General features: G+C 46.8%; 2 protein-coding genes across 10 annotated transcripts in view; both read right to left on the minus strand.

The window, feature by feature from the left end:
- Positions 1-26,691, minus strand: part of MRAP2 (melanocortin 2 receptor accessory protein 2) — a 150,208-nt gene that overhangs the window by 47,645 nt on the left and 75,872 nt on the right. For 4 of the 9 annotated variants that reach the window (XM_089332951.1, XM_089332947.1, XM_089332949.1 and 1 more), the window contains one exon: positions 24,032-24,103. Coding sequence is in view for 3 of the 9 variants with exons in the window: in XM_089332947.1 (XP_089189073.1) it covers positions 24,032-24,103 (72 nt within the window). In the remaining 6 variants the exon portion in view is untranslated. Of the gene's footprint in view, positions 1-2,404; positions 2,456-3,820; positions 4,019-24,031; positions 24,104-26,691 lie in introns of those variants that run through there. The other 5 variants (XM_089332948.1, XM_051854516.3, XM_070073827.2 and 2 more) reach the window with 5 other exon arrangements.
- Positions 24,031-26,691, minus strand: part of CYB5R4 (cytochrome b5 reductase 4) — a 189,966-nt gene continuing 187,305 nt past the window's right edge. Inside the window, exon 16 of the mRNA XM_008263160.5 lies at positions 24,031-24,103. Coding sequence (XP_008261382.1) covers positions 24,058-24,103 — 46 coding nt within the window. The 3' untranslated portion in view covers positions 24,031-24,057. The remainder of the gene's footprint in view (positions 24,104-26,691) is intronic.

Here is a 26,691-nt window from a genome sequence, read left to right on the forward strand (position 1 = left end):
GGCAGGGGTCCAAGGACTTAGTTATCTTCCACTGCTTTCCCAGGCCACAGCAAAGAGCTGGATCAGAAGTGGAGCAGCCGGGACTCGAACCAGCACCCATATGGGATGCTGGCACTGCAGGTGGTGGCTTTACCTGCTACGCCACAGCACTGGCCCCAACAATTTCATTTCTAATTGCTCCTTTCTCTAACCCTTCCTTTCTCAGAGGTACGTGTGACATTGACAAACAACTGGCTACTTTTTACTTTTAAAAAATTTTTAAATTATTTTTATCTTCATTTTATTTAAAAGACAGAGAGACAGACAGATAAGGGTGATATCTTCCATCTGCTGGGCTGGGCCAGGCTGAAGGAAGGTGCCAGAAAAACAATGGGTTTCCTACATGGGTAGCAGGAACTCAAGTACTTGAGCCACCACCTGTTGCCTCCCAGGGTGCACATGAGCAGGAAGCTGGAATCCAGAAATGGCACTGGTGACAGAACCCAGGCACTCCCATATGGTTTTTTAAATATTTATTTTGAAAGTCAGAGTTACAGAGGGAGGGGGAGAGACGGAGATCTTTCATCCATTGGTTCACTCCCGAGATGGCCTCAACGGTCAGAGCTAGGCAAGCCAAAGCCAGGAGCTTCATCTGGGTCTCCCATGTGAGTGGTAGGAGCCCAAACACTTGGACCATCCTTTGTTGCTCTTCCTCAGATCATTAGCAGGAAACTGGATTGGAAGTAGAAAAGCCAGGACAGGAATTGGCACCCATATCGATGCCAGCATCTCAGGTGGTGACTTTACCTGCTATGCCACAACGCCTGCCCCTCCAATACAGCTTCAAAGTTCATTTCTATTCCCATATTTCTAACAAAATGGAAGAGTGAGCATCGGGAGGAGCTTTCCGAGACAGAACTTGATGCGCACCCTCACCAAGTGGGGAATCTTCCCTCTCTGCAGTCCTGACAGAAGATCAGCCGGCACCAGGGTGATCACGGGTTCTAACTCTCTGCTTTTGGAAAAAACTCACTTCCTGTGTCTCAGCCACCTGAGGATTGCTGGGTGCCTATCATGGTCCATACAGATGTGTTTGAGAAAAGGCACATCTTTGTCAAAGAACCTGAGTTTACTCTGAAGCAGCTACTTCCCGTGATTGTTCATTCATAGCTGGTGGTCTATAGAAAGTCCAGGTTTGTTTTCTTCGCATGAACTCCTGCTCAGCACCACTGCTCCATCCTTCACTTCTGAAATTTCCTCTTTGAACATAACTGCAGAACTAGACCTTTAACCCTACCATAAGCCCAACATTCTCATGTCGTTATCTCTTGTCCAGATGTGAATGGTTCTCACAGACTAATATCCCAGATGTGCAGTTGCCACAACTCTAATCAATGTCCCTTCTATGCCTTTCTCCTTATAAGTGATACCAAGAAGGGCAGGGACAGAGCTCCTTTGTATGCTACCCGTTCCCTCCCCATATTCTTAGGTATGGGAGCAACTTCCAAAAATGCAAAGGCCAGACACACTTTAGATTGTCTACTGATGGGAGGTCCGAGACTCTGACTTATCTATAGGTCTCTGATGGTGGGAACCTCTGCTTGAAAATGGAATAACAGAGTTACCTTGCTGTGAAAACTAAAGGAGACTGGGGCCAGAGTTGTGGTGTAGTGGGTAAAGCCACTGCATCCCATATGGGTGCTGGTTTATGTCCCAGCTGCTGCACTTGCGATCCAACTCCTTGCTAATGACCTGGGAAAGCAGTGTAAGATGGCCCAAGTCCTTGAGCCCCTGCTACCCACATGGGAGACTGGATGAAGCTCTTGGTTTTGGCTTGACTCAGGCCTGGCCACTGTGGCCACTTGAGGAGTGACAAGCAGATGGTATCTGTTTCTCCCTCTAACTCTTTCAAATAAATAAATCTTTAAAAAAAAAAAAAAGAAGCAAAAACAAAAAACTAAAAGAGACTATGCATTAGGAAGCACCAAGCCAACTTACTGTCACACTAAAGACGTTAAAAAGTAAAGAAAAAAAAAGTAAAGAAGAATTCATAAAGAAATTCTGATTGGCAAAAATATCTCAGCATCTGTTGGCCAAAAGAATGGGGAGAAGGAAGAATACACTTTCCAGGTGTTGATGATGTGATTTGCAAGATTAACGACCACCACCAGAGCAGAGTGCTGTTAGTCTGGAAGGTGGAGGGCAGCAGCTAAGGGTAAGGGTAGGTGGCATGCCCCACCCTGTGCAGGTGGGACAAGATAAACAGCTCGGAATCTCACTCCCTCTCTCCTCCTCCCTTCACAAAACATTTACCCTTGCTCCTGCAATGCACTCTGATGTTTTCCTTTCTACTGAATTTCAATTTTTAAAAAATGCTGGTTGCAACTCTACACTGATATCATTACCCGAATGACCCATAACTCACATGTGAAAAACAATGGAAATGGTGTGCCTCAAGCCATAGCCCAGTGGGTCCCTAGAAAAGGGGAGAAAGTAAATTTGGCAAAACCTTCTTACCAATGCTTTCCTCATTAGTCTTCAACTATCTTTTTTTTTTTTTAATTATTAATGAATTTGTTCTGGAAAGTTGCCAGGATTCAACAGTTCCCTCCTTTGAAAAATCTCCTGCCTCCAGCCTCCTCTCTCAAGAGGAGCCCCTGCCCTGGGATGCCTGTCAACTGGGTTTGGAACAATCCAGTCCAGTGCTGGGCTCCAAGAGCCTCTTAAAGGGGTGAAGGCTGGTCTTCTGGATCTGAAAAGACAGCGGCTGGGAGCTTTTATTTCATCTCAGCTTCCAGAAGCTCTGGGTGACCTTCCTCAGGGAAACAAAACCTCCCGTTGTGGGCACCCCAGCTCAGAGCAGTCCCTGGCCGTCCCAGCCTTGTCTTTGCCCGCTTGGCTCATCCTCCTGCACCTGCCCTTGCTGATGTGCCCGTGTGACCTAAAGGACACTGGATTTGGGGCCCTTGTTTGCAGACCTCTGCTCCCCGCTGTCAACTGCGCCAGTCCGTTGGGACATGTTTAATCAATATTGCTTCACCTGCAAGCTGGAGAGGATGCTAGTTACTTTTAAGGTTTGGGTAGGAATTAGCTTGTCTGTGGGCGTGCCCTCTCTTCCCCGGGGGGAGGGGGGCACGTGGATACTTTCCTTCAAGCTTCTTTTGTTTTCGAAACACCTTGGTGGTGGTTCCTTCACATCGGATTCAGTCCAGAGCAATGTCTGGGATTCCACGTGGAAACCACAAAGCCTCAGGGCGGGTTTCTAATGAGGCTGCTCCTTGCCCGCTTCAATTAATACACAGAAAGACTGGAAAAGGAGTGGGAATGTGGCCGCAATTTCCCTCTCATCAGTACGAGCACCTGTGGGCAGGCTCCCCCGTCTAAACTCAGCGAGCGCACGACGGTCAAGGGCTCAGTCTGAGAGCCCTGCCCACTGCAGTGGGGGCGCGCCCGGGCACAGGGGACAGAGTGCGTACCCAGGAAGGCGCTCTCGGTCGCAGGGCACCGCGATAGCCGCAGGCAGGCCAGAACCAGGAAAGTTTTCTCACCTGCGGGAGAGGGTGGGACCCGGCCCGCCAGGGAGGAAGCCCCGCTAAGCCCCAAAGCTGCCAAGCGTTGAGGACGTCCTCCGGCGGGACACACGCACCTCAGCGGCTGCAGGGACCCGCTTAAACTTGGGTGCTCCCCGCGGAATCCACTCTTCCCGTGGGCCCGCTCAAAACCCACTTCTCTCCCTTCCAGCCCATTCTCCCGCCCCTCGCCCAACTCAAAACCACCCCCAAGCCCAAGCGAGCCGTGCTGCCTCGGCCCGCGCCCGGCGCCCCGTTCCGCCCGTGGTTACCGGCTGGCGCGCCCGGCCCGCGGGCTCGGCCCGGGTCACGGCTCCTCCGAGGTGCGTGAGGGCCGTCGTCGCCGCCGCCGCCACCGCCTCTGGCCGCCTAGGGCTGGGCGAGTCACTCCCTGCGCTGCGGCGGAGACGCGCGCTCCCGACCTGCCGCGGAGGCGGCGCTGGGCGCCGGGGCTGGGGCCGGGGCCTGAGCGCGGGCAGACGCGTCCCCGCCCGAGCAGGTGAGTTTTGCAGAATGCCCTCCTGCTTACGCGGCCCCTCGGAGTTTGGACGGGACCCGAGGAAAGGAAATAGGAGCCTCGGGGAATCGCTTGCCCGCCCCAGCTTTGCAGGGGGTCCCTCAGGCCAACTTTGGGTAATAGCGAGAGGGAGTGGAGCAGCGTGAATCTACGTTTACGAACAATCCTAAATCCTGGGTTCAAGTGCAGTAACACCAGGGCCCTCCATAATGTGCTGCTTAAATTACTACCTCAATCGATTTAAGTCCCTCCTCCTTGTGCCCCCAGGTCTACGTGCAGAGAGGAGTCACGTGGCTCCCAAACAGGCCCTCAGAAGAGGGTAGGACTGGGCCAGGAGTAGTTTTTGGCATTCTGGCTCCAGCAAGCGTTTTGTTGAGCCCGTACCCACTGCCAGACACGGATGTGGGGCTTTGGAGAGACACAGCCTAGTAGAGCTTATATTGAAATAAAGAGAAGACAACAAACATAACAAGTAAATTCAGTATGTAGTGATAACGTGCTGTCAATCAAAAAAGAAAAGAAAAAGGCAGGAAGTGGGCTAATAAATGGGAAGTGGGTGTAGTTTTCAAAAAGAAGTGAAGGAGATGAGAAGGCAGATCATGCTGGTACGTGCTGCCAGGCACAGAGCTGGCCCTTACTGTAGGGCCATTTTACTATTCACGGGTGCCGCATCAAGTAGGAATGATGACCATTTCCATTCTATGCAGCAGGAAACCGTGGCTTAGGCAGGTGCAAGGAATTAAGATCACATGAAGAAATGGAGGAGCTAACCTTCAACCCGGGAAAGGCTGGTGCCCCAGAACCAGTCTCATTGGAACTGAATGCAGCTGGGGGGTTAATGTAGCAACAGCAGCCAGGTAGGCAGGCTGCTGGTGCGTGGCCACTTCAATCTGCTGGGGCCACAAAGGATTCCTGGAAATGACATCTGATCCGGGTTTCTTCCTAAGCAGTCTGACTATCACATGTAAAGTAAAATATTTTGAAAACCCTTTCTGTGGCATATGTATGTGTTCTGCCTCATCCACGGGCAGTTCACTTCTAAATGACGTAATTTGGCCACCTGTGATTAGGTCTGTCAGTCGTTCCCCTGTTCAGTCTCTCTCTGATTGATTCCGGTTGCCATCCATCACCCAGGCAGGAGAGCCCACACCACATGTCACCAGGGAGTAGTAGAACATTCTGATCACAGAGCTACAGAACTGCTGCTGTTGAGAGGTGGCAGTGTAATCAGGCCAGCCTCTCCTTACCTGTCAGCATCAGATGGCTGTGTTCTGGTAGCGGTGCCAAACCCGAGGTGCTCTGTGCTGTGTGGAAAAAGCCAGGCTACTAGCTATAAGTTCCAGAAACCCAAACTGCAGCTCTCAGGAGAACAGCCTCACTAGCAGTACGACAGAGCTCACATTTCTCTGCCTTCCCATGCCTCCTGTCAGTCCCTTGTTCCTTTCCCCAGTACCAGAGCACCTTTCTGACTTTCCTTCAAGGTACATCTCAAATGCCACTTCTTCCAGGAAGCCTTTCTCACTGTCCAGCTGCAAATGAACTCTTACTATAAAATGAGACATCTCTCTTAGCGCACCTGTTCTTTTCTACTTTATTTCAGATGATAGCATAATACATCTTAACACCCCTGATAGATCCCAGGTGAGTCTTGCACCCAGTGGGCATTTAATGGATACATTTTGCTGTTGCTGTTATTAATAAAGATCTGCAAAACACAACTTCACTGCCTTTTGTCTTTTCATTTCAAAACACTGCCCAATGCTCAGAAATTTAATGATAGGATGGAGTTATATTTAGCTATTGCTGCTGTTTATCAATCTAAATTAACCATGATTTGCCTTGAGATGTACTCTATTTGTCCCATTTTGAGATTGCAAAACTGAGGCTGCTGAGTAATTTCCCTAAAGTCACAATCCTAGTCATTGTGAGCAGGGATTTAATGCCATCACTGTTTTGACTGGGAAAGACATGCTTTTCATCACAAGCTCATGCATTCAATCATGCATGCATTTGATTCTTCAGCGAAGATTTACATTTACTGTGGTCAGCCTGCACTAGGCTCCAGGCAACAGCAATAATTAAAACACAGTTCTTGCCCTCAAAATCGCTCCCAATCTCATGGAAGGCATACAGGGAAGGAAATAATCGAAACTGTGTTAGGAACCTTATCAAAGAGATTCATGGAGACCCTAAAGGAGCTCTTTGTTTTACCTTAGGCGATGGGAAGTAGGAGGTGACAAGAAGGATTCCCCAAGAAGATGGAATGTCATTTTCTTTTCAAAGGATTGATAGTAGTTTGTTGCCATGATAATGAAGGAAAGCATATGGCAGAGAGGTGAGCACAAAGCTTTGTTCAGAGGGTGGCGGTGACATTCAGAACACTAGTGAGGAGACAGTGAGAGAAGGCAGGGCCAAGTCATAGGTGGCTACAGGGTCCTGCATGGACTCCATCACCCCTTGGAGATGTATGAAAAATCAGTGTCTGTGCAAGCCAATTTCCAGGCCAGGGTTCTCTTGCTTTTAGGCAAAATGTCAAAGGGGCTGACTGACCCTATATCTGGAGATGGGGAGGTCAGTTTCCCTTTACTGCTGGCTGACCCATGGACCACAGATAAACCCCAAGGAATTCCAACTCCAGTCAGGAGATGCTGGGGACCTGGACTGGGGGTGAGTCTGAGGCTTGCCTCAGTCAAATTGCCTCCAAATACGCGGTGGTGCTGTCAGCCCCGACAAGTTAGACCCCAGCCCTCTCAGCAGCTGCATTCATGTTCCCCCAAAGGGCAAAAGAGGGGGGTTGCTGGGCAGTTGGTAAGCCATGAAGCTGGCAGCTGAAAACATGTTCCAGGGGAGCTGCAGAGAGCAGGACCACAGTGGGCCCAGACCCCAAGCCTTGCTCCATTGCCCCATCGGACCTCACTCACTGCTCTGGGCTAAATTGTGTCCTCCAGAAAATTCACAGATTCAAACTCCTAGGACCTCAGCATGTGACTATATTTGGAGATGGGGGCTTCTTAAAGGGAGGGTTATGGGGAAGCTATCAGGGTAGTCCCTAATCCCGGCTGATTGGTGTTCCTATAAGAGGAGACACAGGGGGGTGTGTGCATACAGAAGGATGACCATGTGAAGAGGCACAGGAGAGTGGCCTTCTGCAGCCCAAGGCCTGCAACAGAGACCCTTCCCTTACAGCCCTCAGAGAAAACCAACCCTGCCAGTACTTTGATCATAGGCTTCGATCTCTAGGAGTGAAAGAACACAAATTTCTATTTTTTAAACCATCTCCTCTGTGGTATTTTGTTATGGCAGCCTGAGAAGACCAACAGACCTATGGAACAATGATTCAAAATTCAAAGAAAAGGGTTCTAAGAATTTCAAGATGGTGACCAGAGTATCAGATCCCAAGGTGTGGTGGAATGAGAAGGTCATGCCAAGATGGCTGCTGGCAACAGAAACTGCCTGGCAACAGGCCGTGATTGGATGGCTTCGGAAACCACACAACAACAGAGCCTGACTGACAACAGGCTCTGATTGGACGGCTTTGGAAACCACATGACAATGGAGCCTGCCTGGCAACAGGCTGTGATTGGATGGCTTCGGAAACTGCCTGGCAACTGGGTGTGATTGGTTAGGGCATAGACTTCCCCTTGACCGGATTGGCTGCCTTGGCTATATAAGCTGCTGTAGCAACTGAAATAAACGAGTCTGTGGGCTGCTTGCCTCTGGCCTGCTTTCACCCGGTTCCCGGGGTCTGTGTGGTGACTCCGCACCTCTTGCCCCCACCATGCTGCTCCTCTCAGAAGGAATCCACAGCAACACCAAGGGACAGGCCCCGGTGAGCTCAGAGTCCTGTGCCACTGCACTGGTCCCACACCCATGAAGCCGGGCCTTGGGAAACCAGGAGTGGAGTTCTGAAGACCACTGGGCTGCATCAGTGCAGAGGTGTGGGTTGAGCTGGGGGAACAGGTGAAACCACTCTCTGAGAACATGAAATGAGAAGAAGGCTGCTGTTGGAGCAACCAGAGAAACAGTTGAGCAACAGCAGGTGGAATCCAATGGAGAAGCAGGAAATACCGTCTAAAGGCCAAGCTGAGTGATGAAGAACCAAAGCCTGTGCACTCTGTACAGAGTCACAAGGTGGGGCCTGAGGCCAGATTGCTGCTGATAATGGAGTAGATTACTCCTACAGGCTCCTCTTCTAAGGAGGCTGGGGGAGAAAGGAGGAGAATGGAGTCACAGGCCTATGGAAGGCCAGCAGGCCAGGAGGGCCAAAATCCAGCCCACACTCTATTGACCCAAGCCACTGGAAGGGCCATTGGGAGGTCTTCCAACAAGTGCACCAAATGACCTAGCCCTAGGTACAGAACTGTCACTACAGCACCTCTTGCTTGTATATTTATCATTGGATCTTTTCATTAATTTCATGAGAGCCGCAACTGTTCTGCTTCCATCCAGCACCAGGAACAGTCCCAGGCATGTAGTAGGCCCAGCAAACACATCCTGAATAAATCTATGGGATGCAGAGTCAAGAGGAAAGACGTGCTCATTTTGTATTTATTCATTTGTTTCATATGAGAGACTTAAACGAGTCTGTAGATGAGAGAACAAGGACCCACGAGGAGAGATTTGAAGATAGAGTCAAGAGAGAAAATAATTGATGAAATAATAGAGAAAATAGTAAGAAAACAAGAGAGCTTCTGAAGGGAAAAAAAAATCTGATTCATCCTTTGGGAAAATCATTCGTTCATTCAGTGGTGAGTATCTTCCATTGTCCTAGACCCTTCTTGGCATGGGGGATGCTTTTAGGAAAGTGAGGGGATACCAAATGAAACAGGGTAATTCCTTTCCATTTGTTCAGGATGATACCATGTAGTTAAGCAGTTTTTGATGGAAAAGAATATACAGAAATGAAATGTAACAAGGATGTTTCCAAGCACCTGAGTAACAAAGACTTGGAAACACAATGAACTGGGAGAATACCCAGAGGCATCACTGTAGACACAGGGGCACACGGGAAAGGAAACAGTGAGGAGACAGGGGAACATGGGTTCTGGCATTGCATTTTGGCAAGGGACTGCCTGGCAGCTCTCAGATCCAGAAAGCAGGGCTCAGTGTTGGCTCTAGTCCTGAGACGGCTCCATTTATTTTCCAATTGATTAGGACCTATGCCAGTGGACACAGCAGGAAGCAGTAAAATGCAGACCTGTCTCAGACAGACACCTCCCTAATAATTAATGTTTGTCTGTGTGTGATTTTTAATAAGTCAAACAACAAGGCAAGGGCCACTGGAAGGAGACACTTAGAACATTTGACAATGATTTTAGGTGTTAAGACATATACTATGACACAGCTACCTTTAATGTTTCTGGGCTTCAGACTTTGTTTAGGGAATAGGATTGCCTATCGTCCACCCAAATCAAAGACAAAGCCACACTCACAGACACAGGTAGCCTGCTAGCCCAAGCTATCCAAGGGAGCAGCAAAGATAACTTACTTCAAGGATACAATTTCCCCATCGACTCAATTAAGTTTCAGAAAATAAGCAGGAGGGCAAGTACTCAGAAACCCTGGCACTCCTGGGATATGAAGGCACAGGCTGCAGCTGCTCATGTTGCCACTGTCACTCTCTCCCATCTCATTAATGACAGTCCTCTCCATCCATTGCTCCTAAGGGTATCGTTTTGTTTTTGCAAACTTTGCCTTTCTCACCCATTGGCACACGTTGGATTTCATTTGCCTTGTCTTGGTTGTACACGCTGCTCTTTTTTAAAAAAAAATTTATTTTTTTATTTGAAAGTCAGAGTTACACAAAGAGATAAGGAGAGGCAGAGGCAGAGGCAGAGAGAGAGAGAGAGAGAGAGAGAGAGATCGATCTTCCATTCACTGGTCCATTCCCCCTTTGGCTGCAATGGCCAGAACTGTGCTGATCTGAAGCCAGGAGCTTCTTCTGGGTCTCCTATGTGGGTGCAGGGGCCCAAGTATTTGGGCCATCCTCTACCGCTTTCCCAGGCCATAGCAGAGAGCTGGATCGGAAGTGGAGCAGCCGGACTCGAACCAGCGCCCATATGGGATGTTGGCACTGCAGGCAGTGGCTTTATCCGCTATGCCACAGCGCCGGCCCCAGCACGTTGCTCTCTTAAACTTAGCATACTTCCTCTTGAATACGTGAACACAGTTTTCATTTTGTCAGTTATTCCATGGAACACTTTCCTGGGCACGCCATACCCCTTCATGAGCTCACTCTCAGGGCCTCTCCTGTAAAACGCATCCCATTCCCTCCTTTGTGATGCTTCTGTGTCTGCCTGCAGCTTCCCTCTTGCTGCTGATCTTATTGTTCCCCCAGGAGAACTGCAGAGTTCCACCCACGGAGCGCCAGGCAGACAAAACATCCACGTATTTGAGCTCGTGTTTGGCATTCGATCAGGAAGATGGAGCAGCGAGGCATCTGAAATGTCAACTTGAATCCATGCTACCCAACCAGAGGCAGCCGGTGCACCAGGAAGAAACCATAGCCTTATGACGGTTGGGTAGCTCTAGGCTCTAACACTTCCGTTTTCCTCAAAATTGAATTCGTGCATTTTTTCAGTGAATTGCTGGTGGCTTCTTGTTTGTTTATTATCACACAACAATGAGGAAGTTTCAATTTATTGGCTCTGGGCTCATCCACTCTGGCAGCAAATGGAAGAGAGAGGCGGGTTTGTCCTGGCTCCTTGCTTCTTGTTACTCCGTAAACTGAATCACAGCCAATATAAGGCAGGCTGGAATTATTCCAAAATGGAAAATCACATTGAGTCCAGCTCTGACACTGGAGATGCAGCTATGTGTGCACTGCTCCTTGTGTATTCGTGCCCCCTCTCTTTTCTGCACAGCTCTGGCAACCCCCGGCAGTGAGGGCAAAATGGGGTCTTGCAGCCCCACCTGGCTTTGTCTGCCCTTGGAGGCCACCTCTCCCGTCCTGGTTCCTTTGCCTCCAGAGAGCTTTGCCCTCACTACCATCACCGTCTGGATTTCATTCTCTGGTATCAGTTCAGGATTGAGCCCACATGTGCCTGGAATCATAAGATACAAACTGACCCAGCTGCAATCCCCAAAAGCCACCTCAGTGCCCAAATGGGGGTGAGCACCCATTTGTCTAAGTCTCCTTAGCTCTGTTGGTCCAGAACCTGCCCAGCATATTCCACACTCTCCTTGTTTCTCCCTCAGCTTCCAGAAGTCACCGCTCAGCAGCAGAAAGTCAGAGGGTGACCTCGCCTTGGGGAGGCTGCCCTTACCTCTCAGCCGTAGTCCTGTCACCCTTGGGTACCTCCTGGTGATTTTCTTGACAGTTCTCATTTACACACACACAACATTATCACATTCAGTCCTCAAAACAACCTTAAGAAGTAGTGGCTGTTAGCGCACTCACAACCACTGGACTCAGCTGCCCTCACTGTCCCACCGGGAAATAGATCTGGCATGCCTTACACTGGCTGTGATACAATTTTAGGAATAACATGAAGCACAGTAAGGACCAGAGAGTCTCTCTTTTCCATTTGCTGTCAGAGAAAGTGGTGGCTGTCATCGCTGTCTCCTCTTTGTAGGTGAAGAAACCAAAGCTTAGCAAGCACAGGAATGTGCCCCCATGCACTGAAAGCATTCAGCACACATCTGCTTTCCTCAAATTGTCATTAATGCTATTCCTAACAATTCTGGCCCCACACAAATGCATATTTATTTTGCAGAAACAGACTGAATATGAAGAAGATGAATAATAAGGAGCAGATGAGTGTGTGTGTGGGGGGGGGGTTTGTGTGTGTATGCATAAACTGTCAGAAAAAGGACAGGCATTTGACCTGGCAGTTACAATGCTCACATCTCATATTGGAGTACCTAGATTCAATTCCTGCTCTGACTTCCAGCTTCCTGCGAATATATACTCTGGGCAGCAGTGATGGACCAAACCACTGGGCTTCTGCCATCTCATGAGAGACCTGGATTGAGTTCTTGGCTCCCAGCTTCAACCCTGGTCTAGCGCCTGCCATTGTAGGTATTTGGGGAGTGAAGCAGCAGATAGGAGCTCTCTCTGCCTGTTTCTCTCGCTCTTGTGCACTCTTTCTGCTCTCAAATAAACAAATAAAACAAAAGCAAATATCAGAAAGGAATATTGGAATAGAAAAACTTTTTTATAAATATTTATATTTATTTGAAAGAGTTACAAAGAAGCAGAGGCGGGGGGGGGGAGGGAGGGAGGGAGGGGGATAGAAATGGCCACAAAGGTCGGAGCTGGGCCAATCTGAAGCCAGGAGCTTCTTCCAGGTCTTCCAAGTGGGTGCAGGGCCCAAGCACTTGAGCCATCTCCCACTGCTTTCCCAGGCACATTAGCAGGGAGCTGGATTGGAAGTGGAGCAGCCAGGACTCAAATCAGCACCCATGTGGGATATCAGCACCACAGGTGGCGGCTTTACTCGCTACCCTACCAGCACTGGCCCCAATATAAAAACTTTTAAACTTTTTATTTCAAAGGTGTTATCAGCACTTCTGAGAAGGAAGGAAAATCATCTATAATTTCACACCATAAAACTACCAATGATTGATGGCATTTTGCATTTACTTTTAGACTTTTGTAAAATGTTTGTTTATATAGTAATCGTGTGGTACCCATAAATTTACATTTTCTCATATAATTCCATTATATGTGGTTCTTCAAAAAACTCATGGAAAAATGAATTTAAAAAATAAGTTTATTTTGGTACAGAAAAATTGAAATTCTTTTGTAGTTTTTCCAATGAAAAGTTTATGGAAAACAAGTATTATAAAAACCTATGTAGGTACCAGTGTTTTGGGGACCAAAGTAAACTTACCTTTTGTTATTCCAGAAACTTTTTGAAGTACCCTCATATTAAATAATTATTTTTTTTTATTTATGTGGAAGGCAGAGAGAGAGATCAGAGAATTTTCCATTTGCTGTTTCACTGTCCAAAAGCCTGTAACAGCCAGAGCTGGGCCAGGCAGAAGCCAGGAGCCCAGAACTCAACCAATCTGGATCGCCCATGTGAGTGATAGGGACCCAAGTACTCGAGCCATCACTTGCTTCCTCCCAGAGCACACTTCAGAAGGAATCTGGAACCAGGAGCACAGCCATGCAGCACATACCCTGCTATGAGATGAGGACAGCCCAAGAAAACCCTTACCATGGAGCTACAAAGCTGCCCCAGGATCCTCATTTTGTAGGCATTTATTACATAATGCTTACAATCATCACATTGTCATGGTGGTTATATTTGAGTGGATGCCACCATGTATTTAGCTCTCTCCTTATCAACAGGTAGACTCCAGGTTTCTTTCTACAGTAAGGATTGCTGCAGTGGTACTTGTATTTACTTGTCTGATGGCAGATGTAAACAACAGCTATTCTCTCTGCACCTTACTACTCATTTTACATTTGCAGACATTTTCCAGATGTCTACCAACAGGTGGGGCCAGTAATGTTCACATTTGTAAGCAAGAGCCTACTATGGGGAATAGCAAATGTATCCCACTGACAGTTCTTGTTGATGTGTTTATTGAAAAATCCTAAATTTCTGCTTAACCTATTAACAAGAAATATAGTGGTTAAGTGCTTTACGTGTACAAGTAACAAATCATTCCTTCTATCTGGCATACAAGAAATCTGGGGGTAGGGAGTGTCACTGATCTTTGAAGGCCCAGGGCCTGGGGAAGGATTGCTCTGCGCCCTCCAGAGGACAGAGAGTTCAGGTGAGTGAGGGGAAGTTCTGCCCAGGATCCCAGCGAGCGCCTCTCTGGGGGCTGTGATCGGGAACAGGCTGGACAAGCATGTGACAAGAATTGAGTCAAGGATATTCACGTCACCCTGCAAGGACGGGTGGTGTGTACTTCAAGATACTTTCCAGCCATGAGATGTGGTGGCTCTAGAACTTACACCAAAAGAGTGTTTTCCTTCTGTAAAATACAAGAACTGATTACTATAATTTTGAATCCTTTAAAGGGAAAGGCCAGGGTTTTTTTAAATTATGATGTGCATTCATTCAATTAATATGTACTATATATATATTCATTCAATCAATATATTAGTACATATATAACATATATCACATATATATACTAACATACTTATATATCATATGTCATGATTCAGGCATTGTTTTAGATGCTGGGGATCCAAGAGTGAGCAACACAGACAAAAACCCCTGCCCTAATGGAGCTGACAAATATCTGACCCAGTTATCAAAATGTTTTACATTTTTTAAAGAATTATTTATTTGAAAAGCAGAGTTACAGACAGAAAGAGAGAGAGAGAGAGATCTTCCATCTGCTGGTTCACTCCCCAAATGGCCACAACGGCTGGAGCTGGGCATAACTAAAGCCAGGAGCCAGGCGCTTCTTCCAAATCTCCCATGTGGGTGCAGGGACCCAAGCACTTAGGCCACCTTCTACTGCTTCCCCAGGCACATTAGCAGGGAGCTAGATCAGAAGTGGAGCAGCTGGGTCTCGAACTGGCTCCCATGTGGGATGCAGCACTGCAAGCAATGCTTTACCCAGTACTCCACAGTGCTGGTACCTGCATATATTTTCTGATTTGAGCCTATGAGGATTGCCTGAGCAATAGAGTAGCTATTACCCCTATCATGGACAAAGAAGCTGAGGTTGAGGGAAGCTCAATGACATGCCGAGGAGCATACAACGAGTTATGGAGGGAGAAAGAAAGTTCAACCCTGATAGCTCCTGTTGAAGTGTTCCATGTCTACCACATCTCCCAACCCCGCAGCCCTGACATGTTAGGGAGCAGCTCATATTCCTACACACACACGTTTTTGAGTGGCAGAGAGCTACAGAGGCAGGTAGACAGGCAGACAGAACTCCCATCCTGGAGTTCACTCCCCAGGTGCCTGCAACTGCCAGGGCTGGGCCGGTGCTTCAGCCAGGAGCTAGGAATGCAATCCAGATCTCTCACATGGGTGGTTCCCGATGTCTGCATCATCAGAAAGCTGGAGTCATGAACCAAGAGTTAGGTATTGAACCCTGTACTCCAATACAGGACATGGGCATCTTCACAGGTGTCTTAACTGTTTGGCTAAATGCCTGCCCAATATATATATATATATTTTTTTTTTTTTTTTGACAGGCAGAGTGGACAGTGAGAGAGAGAGAGACAAGAGAGAAAGGTCTTCCTTTGCCATTGGTTCACTCTCCAATGGCCGCCGCGGCCTGCGCACCGCGCTGATCTGATGGCAGGAGGCAGGTACTTATCCTGCCCTCCCATGGGGTGCAGGGCCCAAGCACGTGGGCCATCCTCCACTGCACTCCCTGGCCACAGCAGAGAGCTGGCCTGGAAGAAGGGCAACTGGGACAGAATCTGGCGCCCCGACTGGGACTAGAACCTGGTGTGCCGGTGCCGCAAGGCGGAGGATTAGCCTAGTGAGCTGCGGCGCTGGCCCCAATATATTTTAATGTCTAAGCTATGAGGTTCTCAAAGGTGGATGCTATATCTTATTCATTTTTTAAAACTCCATGCTTGGCACATACCGTGTACTTTATCAGTGTTTCCTAGTGGATAACCTCAAGTCATATCAATCAAATATTAATACTCTCATATTGTGTCTTTAAAGTATACTTTTCTTGTGAAATTACTGCACGTTAGAAGTAGTAGAAAGTTAACAACATTTCATGACTTCAAAGAAACTAAAAGAATAAAATAAATAACTATGCACTGATAGCAGAAACGCTTGGTGAAATACACAGCACCGATGCCTTGGGGAAAAGGAGTTCTAGTGTAATCCTCAACTTAAAGCACTGATGACTTTGGGAGTTGCATGATTATTTTTCAGTGCATTTTTATATTTTCTGCTCAATTAAATTCTTGCCTTTAGTCTTCTGGCACACATCCAGGATTTTCATTACAATCACTGGATTGTATTGGTCCAGAAATAGTCACCTGTGACATCACAGGCATTGTCTGCCTTGGACATGAAGAAGAGTAGACACACATGGCAGGTGTCCTGCAAGACTCAGTTTAGAGGGAGATGTTAACAGAGAGATAGCAGCAGGCTTCCTTCCCTCTTCGTCAGGTTCTTATGAACTGAGGGCAAAGTTAAGTTTTACCTAAAGTACAAGACATGATCTACATGCGTACACAGATACACACATGTGCATACACTGTATGAGATATATTGTCTCCGTCTGTTCGCTGCTACAACAAAATACCATAGACAGGATGGTTTAATTGGGTACTTTAAAAAGTTCATGGGAAATGGAAATAAAAGATGAATTTATTTTGGTACAAAAAACTTCTTATAATTTTTATTACTCTTGATCTTAGCCAAAAGGCCAAAAAACAATTTTTAAATTTTTTTTAATTAAAAATTGTTATTTGTTTATTTGAAAGGCAGAGTTACAGAAAGAGGGGGAGAGACAGAGATCTTCTACCTGCTGGTTCACTCCTCAGATGGCTGCAATGGCCAGGGCTGAGCCAGGCTGAAGCTAGGAGCTTCATCTAGGTCTCCTATGTGGATAGCAGGGGCCCAAACACTTGGGCCATCACCTGCTGCTTTCCCAGGCCATTAGCAGGGAGCTGGATCCAACGTGGAACAGCCAGCATTTGAACCGACACCCATATGGGATGTCAGCATCAGAAGTGGCAGGTTTACCCACTTTGCCACAATGCTGGACCCACTGCAAAAATTTTTGCAATCAATCTATTTTCTTCCCACCTGCCTCTCCCCCACTACTGCCTCTTAAATAAATTTTATTTAAGATTTTTTTAAAAATGGGAGTGGGCATTGGTGTAGCAGTTAAGACTCCACTTGCGGGGGGTGGGGGGCAGCGCCCTGTTGCAGTAGGTTAAATCCTCCACCTGGGGTGCCAGCATCCCATATGCGGAGTTGGCTCTAGTCCTGGCTGCTCCTCTTCTGATAGAGCTCTCTGCTGTGGCCTGGGAAAGCAGTACTAGATGGCCCAAGTGCTTGGGCCCCTGCACCCGTGTGGGAGATCTAGAAGAAGCTCCTGGCTCCTGGCTTCGGATCGGCGCAGCTCCAGCTACTGCGGCCATTTGGGGACTGAACCAGCAAATGGAAGACCTTTCTCTGTCTGTCCTCTCACTCTCTGTAACTTTACCTTTCAAATAAATAAATAAAATCTTTATATATAAAAAGACTCCACTTGGAATGCACACAACCTAAGTGGAATGTACACAGTCCCCTGGTTTGAGTCCCAGATCTGCTTCCAGTCCAACTTCTTGCTAATATTCACGCTGGGAGGTCACAGATAATGACTCAAGTACATGGATCCCTGATACCGACATGAATTCCTGGGTCTTAGCTTCAGCCTGGCCCAGCTCCAGCTGGGAGTGAAGCGGCTGATACGAGATCCTTTTCTTTCCTTTCTCTTTCTTTTCTCTTTCTCTGTCTGTTTCTCTTTTGTCTCTCCTCTGCCTTTTAATTTTTTTTTTTTTAAACAGGAATGGGCACTTAACCTAGAGGTTAAGACACTGCCATATCTCATATCAGAGTACCTGGGTTCAGTTCCAAGCTCTGCCTTCTGATTCCAATTTACTGCCAGTGTAGACCCTGGGAGGTGATGGTGATGGCTCAAGTAACTGGCTTCCTGCCAGCTGCAGGGCATTCTCAGTTCCAAGCTCCAGCCCCAGCTAGGGGCTGCTGCATGCATTTGGGGAGTTTATTAGCAGATGGGAGCTGGCTTGCTCTCTCTCTCTCTCTCTCTCTTGCTCTCTCGCTCTCTTCCTCTCTTCAAGTGTGTGTGTCTAAATTAAAACAAAAATTTTAATGTTGAAACCCATGCATAGTTGTATCACGATTCACATTTTCCATAAGCTTTTTAAACCCCTCCTATAAACAACAGAAATGTATTTCTTGCAGTGCTGGAGGCTGCGAAGTCCAAGGTTAAGACACTGGCAGAGTCACTGTCTGGTGAGAGCCCACTTTCTTTTTTTTTTTTTTTTTTTTTTTTTTTTTTTTTTTTTTTTTTGACAGGCAGAGTGGACAGTGAGAGAGAGAGACAGAGAGAAAGGTCTTGCTTTGCCGTTGGTTCACCCTCCAATGGCCACCGCGGCCAGCGCACTGCGGCAGGCGCACCGCACTGATCCTATGGCAGGAGCCAGGTACTTCTCCTGGTCTCCCATGGGGTGCAGGGCCCAAGCACTTGGGCCATCCTCCACTGCACTCCCTGGCCACAGCAGAGAGCTGGCCTGGAAGAGGGGCAACCGGGACAGAATCCGGTACCCCGACTGGGACTAGAACCCGGTGTGCTGGCACCGCAAGGCGGAGGATTAGCCTAGTGAGCCGCGGCACCGGCGAGAGCCCACTTTCTGGTTCACAGAGCTGCAGTTCTCTACCCTCAGAACCTAATCACCTCCCAAAGGGCTTCACTGCTTAATAAACCATGTGGGTTTAATAAACCTTGTGGGGTTAGGATTTTAACCTACAAATTTTGGGGAGGACACACCCATTTGAACTATGGCACATACATAACATAAATGTCATATAGTATGTAAAGAATATATGATATATATACAAATACATGGTATATATTATATAAATATTATAAAATTACATGATACATATAAATGACATGATAAATTTAAAGCTGTATATGATACATTCATATATTATTTATAACACTTGAAAAGACAGAATACTGATAGGAAGAAAAGGGCATCAAGTAAAAATAATTTAGAAGACACATCTACCTAGGCAGATGGGGAGATGTGGAAAAGCTCACTACTAAAGGCAGCTCCACACTCAGGAGTGTCTGTGCCCTGGCAAAACATTGCTTGCCCTTGTTATTTGTGAAAAAATAAAAATAAAAAATCAATGAATGGAATAAAGTTGTTGGAAGAGATTAAAGCAGTTAAGGAGGCAGTGAGAACTCAGGGTCAGGGTAAAAGACATTTAGGTCAAATCTCCATTCTGTTACTAACTTGTTCAGTGCCTCAGTTTTCTCGTCTGTGAAGTGGGGATAAGCTCTGCATCCAGGAGTCCTGCGTCCAGAAAAATCAGAGCACGTAAGTGAAGAGCTTGAGTTGGGTGTGCTGTGCAGTAAGGACACGTCACAGATCAGTGCTGCACAGTAAGGACACATCACAGATCAGTGGCTCCTGTTCTTGTGTACAATGTTAGCATCAATCACATTCCTGCCCTAAAGATGAGATTTAGAATCTGGACCTTTGAGTCCAAAAGTCAATGTTTGGGTAAGTCAATGCATCTCTATTCTCCCTTTTGTGATGTAACATCAGTTATCCCAACCAGTTTGGCTTCAATTCCAGGTTCACACAAAAAAGGGATGACAAGGATGGTCCACACCTGATGAGCATCACTTTGGCATTGGAATGGCTTTTGCTCCAAACAGACCACCACCTACAGTGCCGGTTCTAGTCCCAGCTGCTCCACTTCCGATCCAGCTCTCTGCTATGGCCTGGGAAAGTAGTAGAAGATGGCCCAAGTCCTTGGGCCCCTGCACCCACGTAGGATACCTGGAAGGAGCTCCTGGCTCCTGGCTTTGAATCAGCACAGCTCCAGCTGTTGCAGCCAGTTGGAGAGTGAACCAGAGGATGGAAGACCTCTCTCTCTTTCTGCCTCTCTTTCTCTATGTAACTCTGACTTTCAAGTAAATAAATAAATCTTTAAAAAAAAAAAAAAGAAAGAAAGAAACTAGGCTGCCAGGCTGTTTTCCAGGAGATGCTGCAGCTGCTCCCCACGACTCATGTGTCACTGGGCTGGCCTCTCTGTGTGTCCACTAGTATTCTCAGATTCTCCGGAGATGGGTTGCTTCCTGTTCACAAGTAATGGTGGCTGCTTGGAGAACTGAAAACACTTTTTCTAAAGGAACCCAAGTGAAAAACAGAATGAGGAAAATAAATCTCCAGGCCAAAGCGCTTCCAACTCTAATAGAAAAGCATTTGTTCCTAGTCTGCTGTTTTGGGAGATCTCATGCTATGGCCTGTCTTTGCTTTGTTGAGAACAGTGCTGTTAAAGGTGAGTTCCGGGGCCGGCGCTGTGGTGCAGCGGGTTAACGCCCTGGCCTGTGGTGCCGGCATCCACGTGGGCGCCAGTTCTAGTCCCGGCTGCTCCTCTTCCCATCCAGCTCTCTGCTATGGCCTGGGAAAGCAACAGAAGTTGGCCCAAGTCCTTGGGCCCCTGCACCCGCGTGGGAGACCCAGAAGAAGCTCCTGGCTCCTGGCTTCGGATCAGCACAGCTCCGGCCATTGCAGCCAACTGGAGAGTGATCCATCAGATGGAAGACCTCTCTCTCTCTCTGCCTCTCCTCTCTGTGTAACTCTGACGTTCAAATAAAAAAAAAAATAATAAAAATTTTCAAAAAAGTGAATTCCTTAGCGTGGTGCTCCTGCAGGCAGTGCAAGTGAGCAGCGGCTCTGGGAAGCACAAGATTAGGCAGCAGGCCTGCACTCTGTTCTCCCCATTAAGGGGGCAGGGGTTATCCGGAGCAATAAAGAAGGTAGGTGACCCTCTCTAATCCCCTTGTCAAGATGGGTCTCCTGCCAAGTCAAGTGATTGAATTGTTAGTGGCAGAGTCCTTCTGTAGCGCGGGGAGCAGGCTGCCTAGGGTTGCTTCTCGTAAACAAAGCTGGAATCTGTGAGTTTATGGGAACAGGGCTCCCTGTCACAATCCAGCTATGAACTGAGCATATAATGTAGAGATGTCACGTCTGTGTAAATGGTCTATACTGTACACATCACTTTGATACCTCAAGAGGTCCCCTAGGCTAGAGTGGATCCAATACCAACAGTGACTACCCCACTCTGGTCCCTGCTTAGCCTCTTGATGATCTGCCTCTGTGAAACTGCTTGTCAAGCCAGCCTCTAGGAAGGACCTCAGCCTCCTGTGAGTTTGATTTGGGACTGCCCATCTGTGTGATCACGCAGGAGTCTGGGGAAGGAGGAGGGAAGGGTGAGTTCAAGTTTCAGGTAGCAGGCACCAAGCCAAGAAGAGAATGTCCTGCTTTCTTGGGAGTGCCCCTTTGAGTTCAATGCAAGGTCTACTGTATAGGAAGTATATGAAGTCATGGGACTTGGTGCTTAAGGAAGAGATAGCTTAGATGAGTATTAAGAGGATAAAGGGATGGAATTTAGAAACCCAAATAGTGACATCATTCTAATTTGACAGATTTTTCTCAAGTTCAAAATGAAGGGCTTTCTTTATTAACTGTTCTTTGAATATCCTTAAAGAATGCAGTGAAGCCCATAGTATCAGAGCAGGGTTTGCTATACCAAACATTGTCAGATTTTGCCAGAGAGATGGGATGTTTGAAGAAAAGTAGCTAATCAAGCAACATAACTGTACAAAGCAGCAATGGTGATTTTCTTCCAGATGGCGTGTGGATCCATAGGCTGTTGCATTCATACTCCTCCCTCCCACCTTCATCTCTGCTTCTCAGTAGTCCCACCACTTGGTCTACAACGTCTACCTTTCTCTTCAGAGTCCCTATCATTTTTATATTCTACCCATTTCCTGCTATATTCATTTTTAAAAAGAGATTTATTTTATTTATTTGAAAGGCAGAGTTACACAGAGAGAGGTAGAGCCAGAGAGAAGGGTCTTCCATCCACTGGTTCGCTCCCCAGATGACCACAATGGCCAGAGCTGAGCCGATCTGAAGCCAGGAGCCAGGAGCCTCTTCTAAGTCCCCCACGCAGATGCAGGGGCCCAAGAACTTGGGCCACCCTCAACTGCTTTCCCAGGCCACAGTACAGAGCTGGGTCAGAAGCAGAGCAGCCAGGACTCAAACCAGTGCCCACAAAGGTTGCTGGACCTACAGGCCAGGGCCTTAACCCATTGCACCACAGGGCCAGCCTTTCTGAGTTCTTTTAATTCCATCTGGGCTCAACCTTGGTACCATATCTGCCCTATAAGAGAAAAGAGTTTACAGAGGACTTCCCTCATGGAAAGAGAACCAGCTCCTTGAGTCTTCTTTTGAGTATTTTGCTGTATGACTCCGTGAATCCATAAACAGCAGGTCACCTGAATCAATCTGTGCCTGTCATTGCTGTGGTCACAGGAACAGTTATTCATGGAGTAGAGATGAGAAGCTGAATGAGTTGTCGGTTCCCTCCCAGGATCAGGTGAAATCATTTAACTCATAAATCAGCCATTCTAAGCCATGCAATGTACTCCTTTAGCTGGCCATTGAATTGTTTGAAAAACTAGTTCTCCAGGTTTTGCGGCAAACTCAGGACTTGCAGAACTGATTAGAGAATGGAGTTTCTAAGAAACTCCAGTAGGTGTTCCCCCAGATTTTGGAAGCAGAATGAAAAGGAATCATCAAAGAACATTAAACTGTGGGCTCCGTTTCAGCTGTCTTATTGGACAGTGAGGTTCCATTCTAAACCAGACACATGGCTTAAACTGATAAGTCATATAGAGATTATGGTCATCTATGGACTTTAAAAATGACACAAAATGCAGAATATTTGCAACAGAGTAAGCAATCTTCTGTATGACTTAAATCATTTAATAGATATTTACTGGACTGTGTACAAGTATCTACAGTAAGGGATAAATGTGCCAACCAGCTCACCAGGGCACCCTTAACTGAAAGGGTCAAGCTCTGTGGAGGATCTTGGTGTCCAGAACTGTGTAGAAAGAAGCTCGTGGCACAGCTGCAGAAGGATAACTGCAAACATCTTTTTAAGGGAAAACTGTATGGGTCTCTGTTCAGTGGCTCTAACAGACTTGTAGTATTCAACTCATCAAGTCCCAGGGCATTGTGACTATTACGTCTATTACCCTAGGCAGTAGCAGGAGCTCAGACAGGGAAGTAGGCAGGCAGATCTGAGCAATGCCCTGCAGCCATCCCAGAGCAGCTGCCAGAGTTGTGTGCCAAGAACACATTCTGGGATGCTGCCCCCAGGAAAGCACAGGAAGGCTGCTCCAATCCAGCACAAACGGGCAAGGAGCTATTTTAAAGAAAATAAGGCCCCGGGCTTCATGGTGATGGAGCTGGCAATTTTCTTTCTTAAATGGGCCAATTGATCCCATCCCACCAAAAAGCAATTGTCCATAACAATATATGATTAAATTATCAGTGTGTTATGGTCCACCTGGGGACTCAGAATTACACATAGCCAATGTGTTGGTGTGAAGAGACAAGAGGACCTTGAAAGAAAAATCACTTATAGGCTCAGAAATTGTTCCTATGCTATTCCCACTTGAGAAGCAAGATCTGAAGAAGAGATATTTAAAAACTCCATTCTCATGGACACATGAGGACTTTAATTCACAGAGTTTAAGAAAGAAATATGGGTAAAGAAAAGATGTTTAATAGATACTTCCTTTCCAATGCAAGTAGACAAACACACAGACAGATACAGATTTGGGGAGGAAAAATCTAAAACAATGCTACTGATTACATAGCCTTTTACTAGTTTAGGGTTTAGGATTTAAAAGTCAACACAGTTTCCGTAGACCTGGTATGACTAGCCCACTTTCTGTTGTAATAGCACACCACCACAGGCTAGCTGAGGTATAAGGAGAGGTTTGTTTTGGCACATGATCTTAGGTTCAAGGTTGAATCTAGGAGCTATTGTGGTGCTGCCCTTCTTCCTGAGAGAGTCCCAGGGTGGTCAAGGGCACACCTGGTGTATGTGTGTCCTCTGGCCCCTCCCCCTCTTCTCATAAAACAATGGTGATTCAAACATGGAGCTCCACCCTGAGGACCTCACCCAATCCTGATCACCTTTCAAGGACCCACCTCCAAACACTGCCATCTGGATTCATTTTCCACTCTTTTTAGTACCTCACAATAGAGATTAAATTTCACTACAAGAAACCATAAGGGACACCCTCAAACAATACCCAAACCATAGCAGACCGCAACAGAAGAGCATCCACGGTTCTCCAGTGTCACCAAAAGGCCCACCAGATTCCCCTTCAGCTGCAACACTGGCACTTTTATGTCCAAAAAGCAGAGTATATTTATGAGTCCACACTTGTTTTTACTAACCTGACCGATCCTGAGCAGCTGGTGCTTTACCCTGGGGCTCCATCTGGATCTTCAGAACTGAAGGCAAGGCCCCTAGAACAAAAAGAAAGATGCTGTGATTCAAAGTACTACTATATCCTTTGAGAGAGCTACAAAGACATAAGAAAACAGATTCCCAAGGGGAGGTCTGCTGGCAGTAGAGAAAAAGCATTTTTTAGCGATTATAAAAACTGGAAAAAGTAGTATCGGAAAGCTCTTTGTAAAGCAATTGCTGGCTCCTGTCATTGCTGAGGGTGACCTTGTTTGTCCTAAGCCACACACCTTGTCCTTGCCACGCACTTGGCCAGGTAATGCAAATTATTTTGTACTAGTCAATTTGGTGATTGTGTTTAACCGGATTAACAGCAAGTTACAATGAAGTCTAAGAAATTTTCAAAGTCTACTGTCTTATTTTCTGATGCCCTGAAACACCAGTTACCAAGTACTATGGCCTAAAATTTAAAAAAAGCTTTTTATTTTCATCATTTTCCTGAGAAAAATCTTAATAACTTTGCCACAAAAAATCACAACAAATTAAATGAAATTTTGCATACAGTTCTAAATGATTTTTTAAAAAGTTCTTTTTTTGTTTGTTTCTAAAGAGAACATGATCTCAGAGTTTCTCTGTATTTTGCTGCTTTTCTCAGTCCATGACTAGATAATATGAGTTTAGTGAGGAAATTTAGGATAAAGGTAGGGGAAAAAATCACTTGAAATAAGCCAGAAGCAGACTCATTTCTGTTTGGCTTTTTAGAAAATTATTTTCCTTATTAGCTCTTTCATTTTGGGGAAGAAAGCTGTCAGCAGAGAAAGTACATATGTCATCAAAGATGCTAGAAGCCCCGTCCCATTCATTTATTTGGAAGGCAGAACTACAGATAGGAAGAGACATGTGGGGAGCAACTCGGACTAGACTAAGTTACTGGAATTAAGACTTATTCTATGCATCTGCTCTCCCACAATATGGCGCTGGGAGAGGAGGCAACAGCTTCTACCCAGCTGCCTCTCACCAACTTGACAAGCTGCAGGAGCTGCTCCTGATTGGAGGAGAGCAGCGTACTCGGCGTGTGGGTAGCAGAGTTGGGATTGGTGGAAGAGGACTATAAAGGAGGAGAGAGACAACATGCACCAGGAACATCTAAGAGGAACACCTGTGCAGCCCCGGAGAGAGCCGGCCGGCGGTGTGCCGCTCCCCCGCGGAAGTGGGGAATGTGGCCAGGGGGAACTGCCCTTCCACGGAGGTGGAAGGGACGGTAGCCAACCCGGGAAGAACCAGCAGCAAACCCGGGGAGGGCCGAGCAGACAGAAGAACAGCACAGGGTCCTGTGTCGCTCCTCCACGAAGACGGGGAGCGACAGAGACAAAGGTCTTCCATTCGCCGGTTCGCTCCTCAAATGGCCACAATGGCCGGAGCCAAGCCAATCCAAAGCCAGGAGCCAAGAGCTTCTTCCAGGTCTCCCACAAGGGGGCAGTTGCCCAAGGACTTGGGCCATCTTCTACTGCTCTCCCAGGCCATAAGCAAAGAGCTGGATCAAAAGAGGAGCAGCTGGGACACAAACTACTATGCCTACTATGCCACAGCACCTGCCCCATAGAAGCCTCTTTCTTTGAGCAAAACTAAAATGCAACCCAGACTTTCTTGCCATGTTGCTACCTAAGTGTAACCCATTCCTTGGTTCTTGCTTCTACTGGTGTATTTTAACTTTACAGTTTGTTCTAACTGAAGTTTAAAGCACATTGATGGGTAATGTGGCTGTAAGAAGAAGAAATGAGTGATGGGATTGTAGGAAAGAAAAGAGATTATTTATGAGTATATGGATCTTTGAAGTTAAATCCATAGGACTTCATTTTCATCAGCATATTAGTTTTCTAGGGCTAGCAATTCAGAGTGCTGCAAACTTGGAGTCGAAACAACAGACTTTCATTCTGTCATATTTCTGGAAGCCAGAAATCAGAAATCAGGTTGACAGCAAGGTTGGATCTGGAGGGCTCTCCAACCTCTTCTACTGGCCACCCACAATCTTTGGCTTTCATTGGCTTGTAGGTGCATCTCACTAACATCTGTCCTCACTGTTATCTGAAAATTGTCAGAATCAAATTGGAGTCACTTGTATTGATATGGGAAGGAAGGAAGGAAGGAAGGAAGGAAGGAAGGAAGGAAGGAAGGAAGGAAGGAAGGAAGGAAGGAAGGAAGGAAGGAAGGAAGGAAGGAAGGAAGGAAGGAAGGAAGGAAGGAAGGAAGGAAGGAAGAAGGAAACAAGCTGGATGGTTATGAAGGAAGGGTTCTTGTTCTTGAATGCCTGAAAATGGGTATCACCAAAGACTCTGCCCGAACCACGATCTTGCATAAAGGCCACTGCCACATAAAATTCTTCTGCAAGTACATCTTCCCCACAACTGCTCAACCTTGGGCTGGCATCATCTTTGTCATTCATTCTTGTGGCCAATGATTATGGTTTCAAACTATCTTATGCAACCCTATTCATTTTGCCTCTACAAGCTTTCCCTTCCCTCATGTCCTTTGGATATATGCTCACAGACTACCATGGCGTGCTTATTCCCATGTGGTGCTCTACCATTCCCAATAAAGTCATTATTCTTTGAAGAACCTCCCTCTGATTGTGCTTAAGGTTGATAGCTAT

Source organism: Oryctolagus cuniculus, chromosome 5 (genome assembly GCF_051225735.1).
Source record: "Oryctolagus cuniculus isolate XC-2025 breed Fujian yellow rabbit chromosome 5, ASM5122573v1, whole genome shotgun sequence".
Lineage (NCBI taxonomy): Eukaryota > Metazoa > Chordata > Mammalia > Lagomorpha > Leporidae > Oryctolagus > Oryctolagus cuniculus.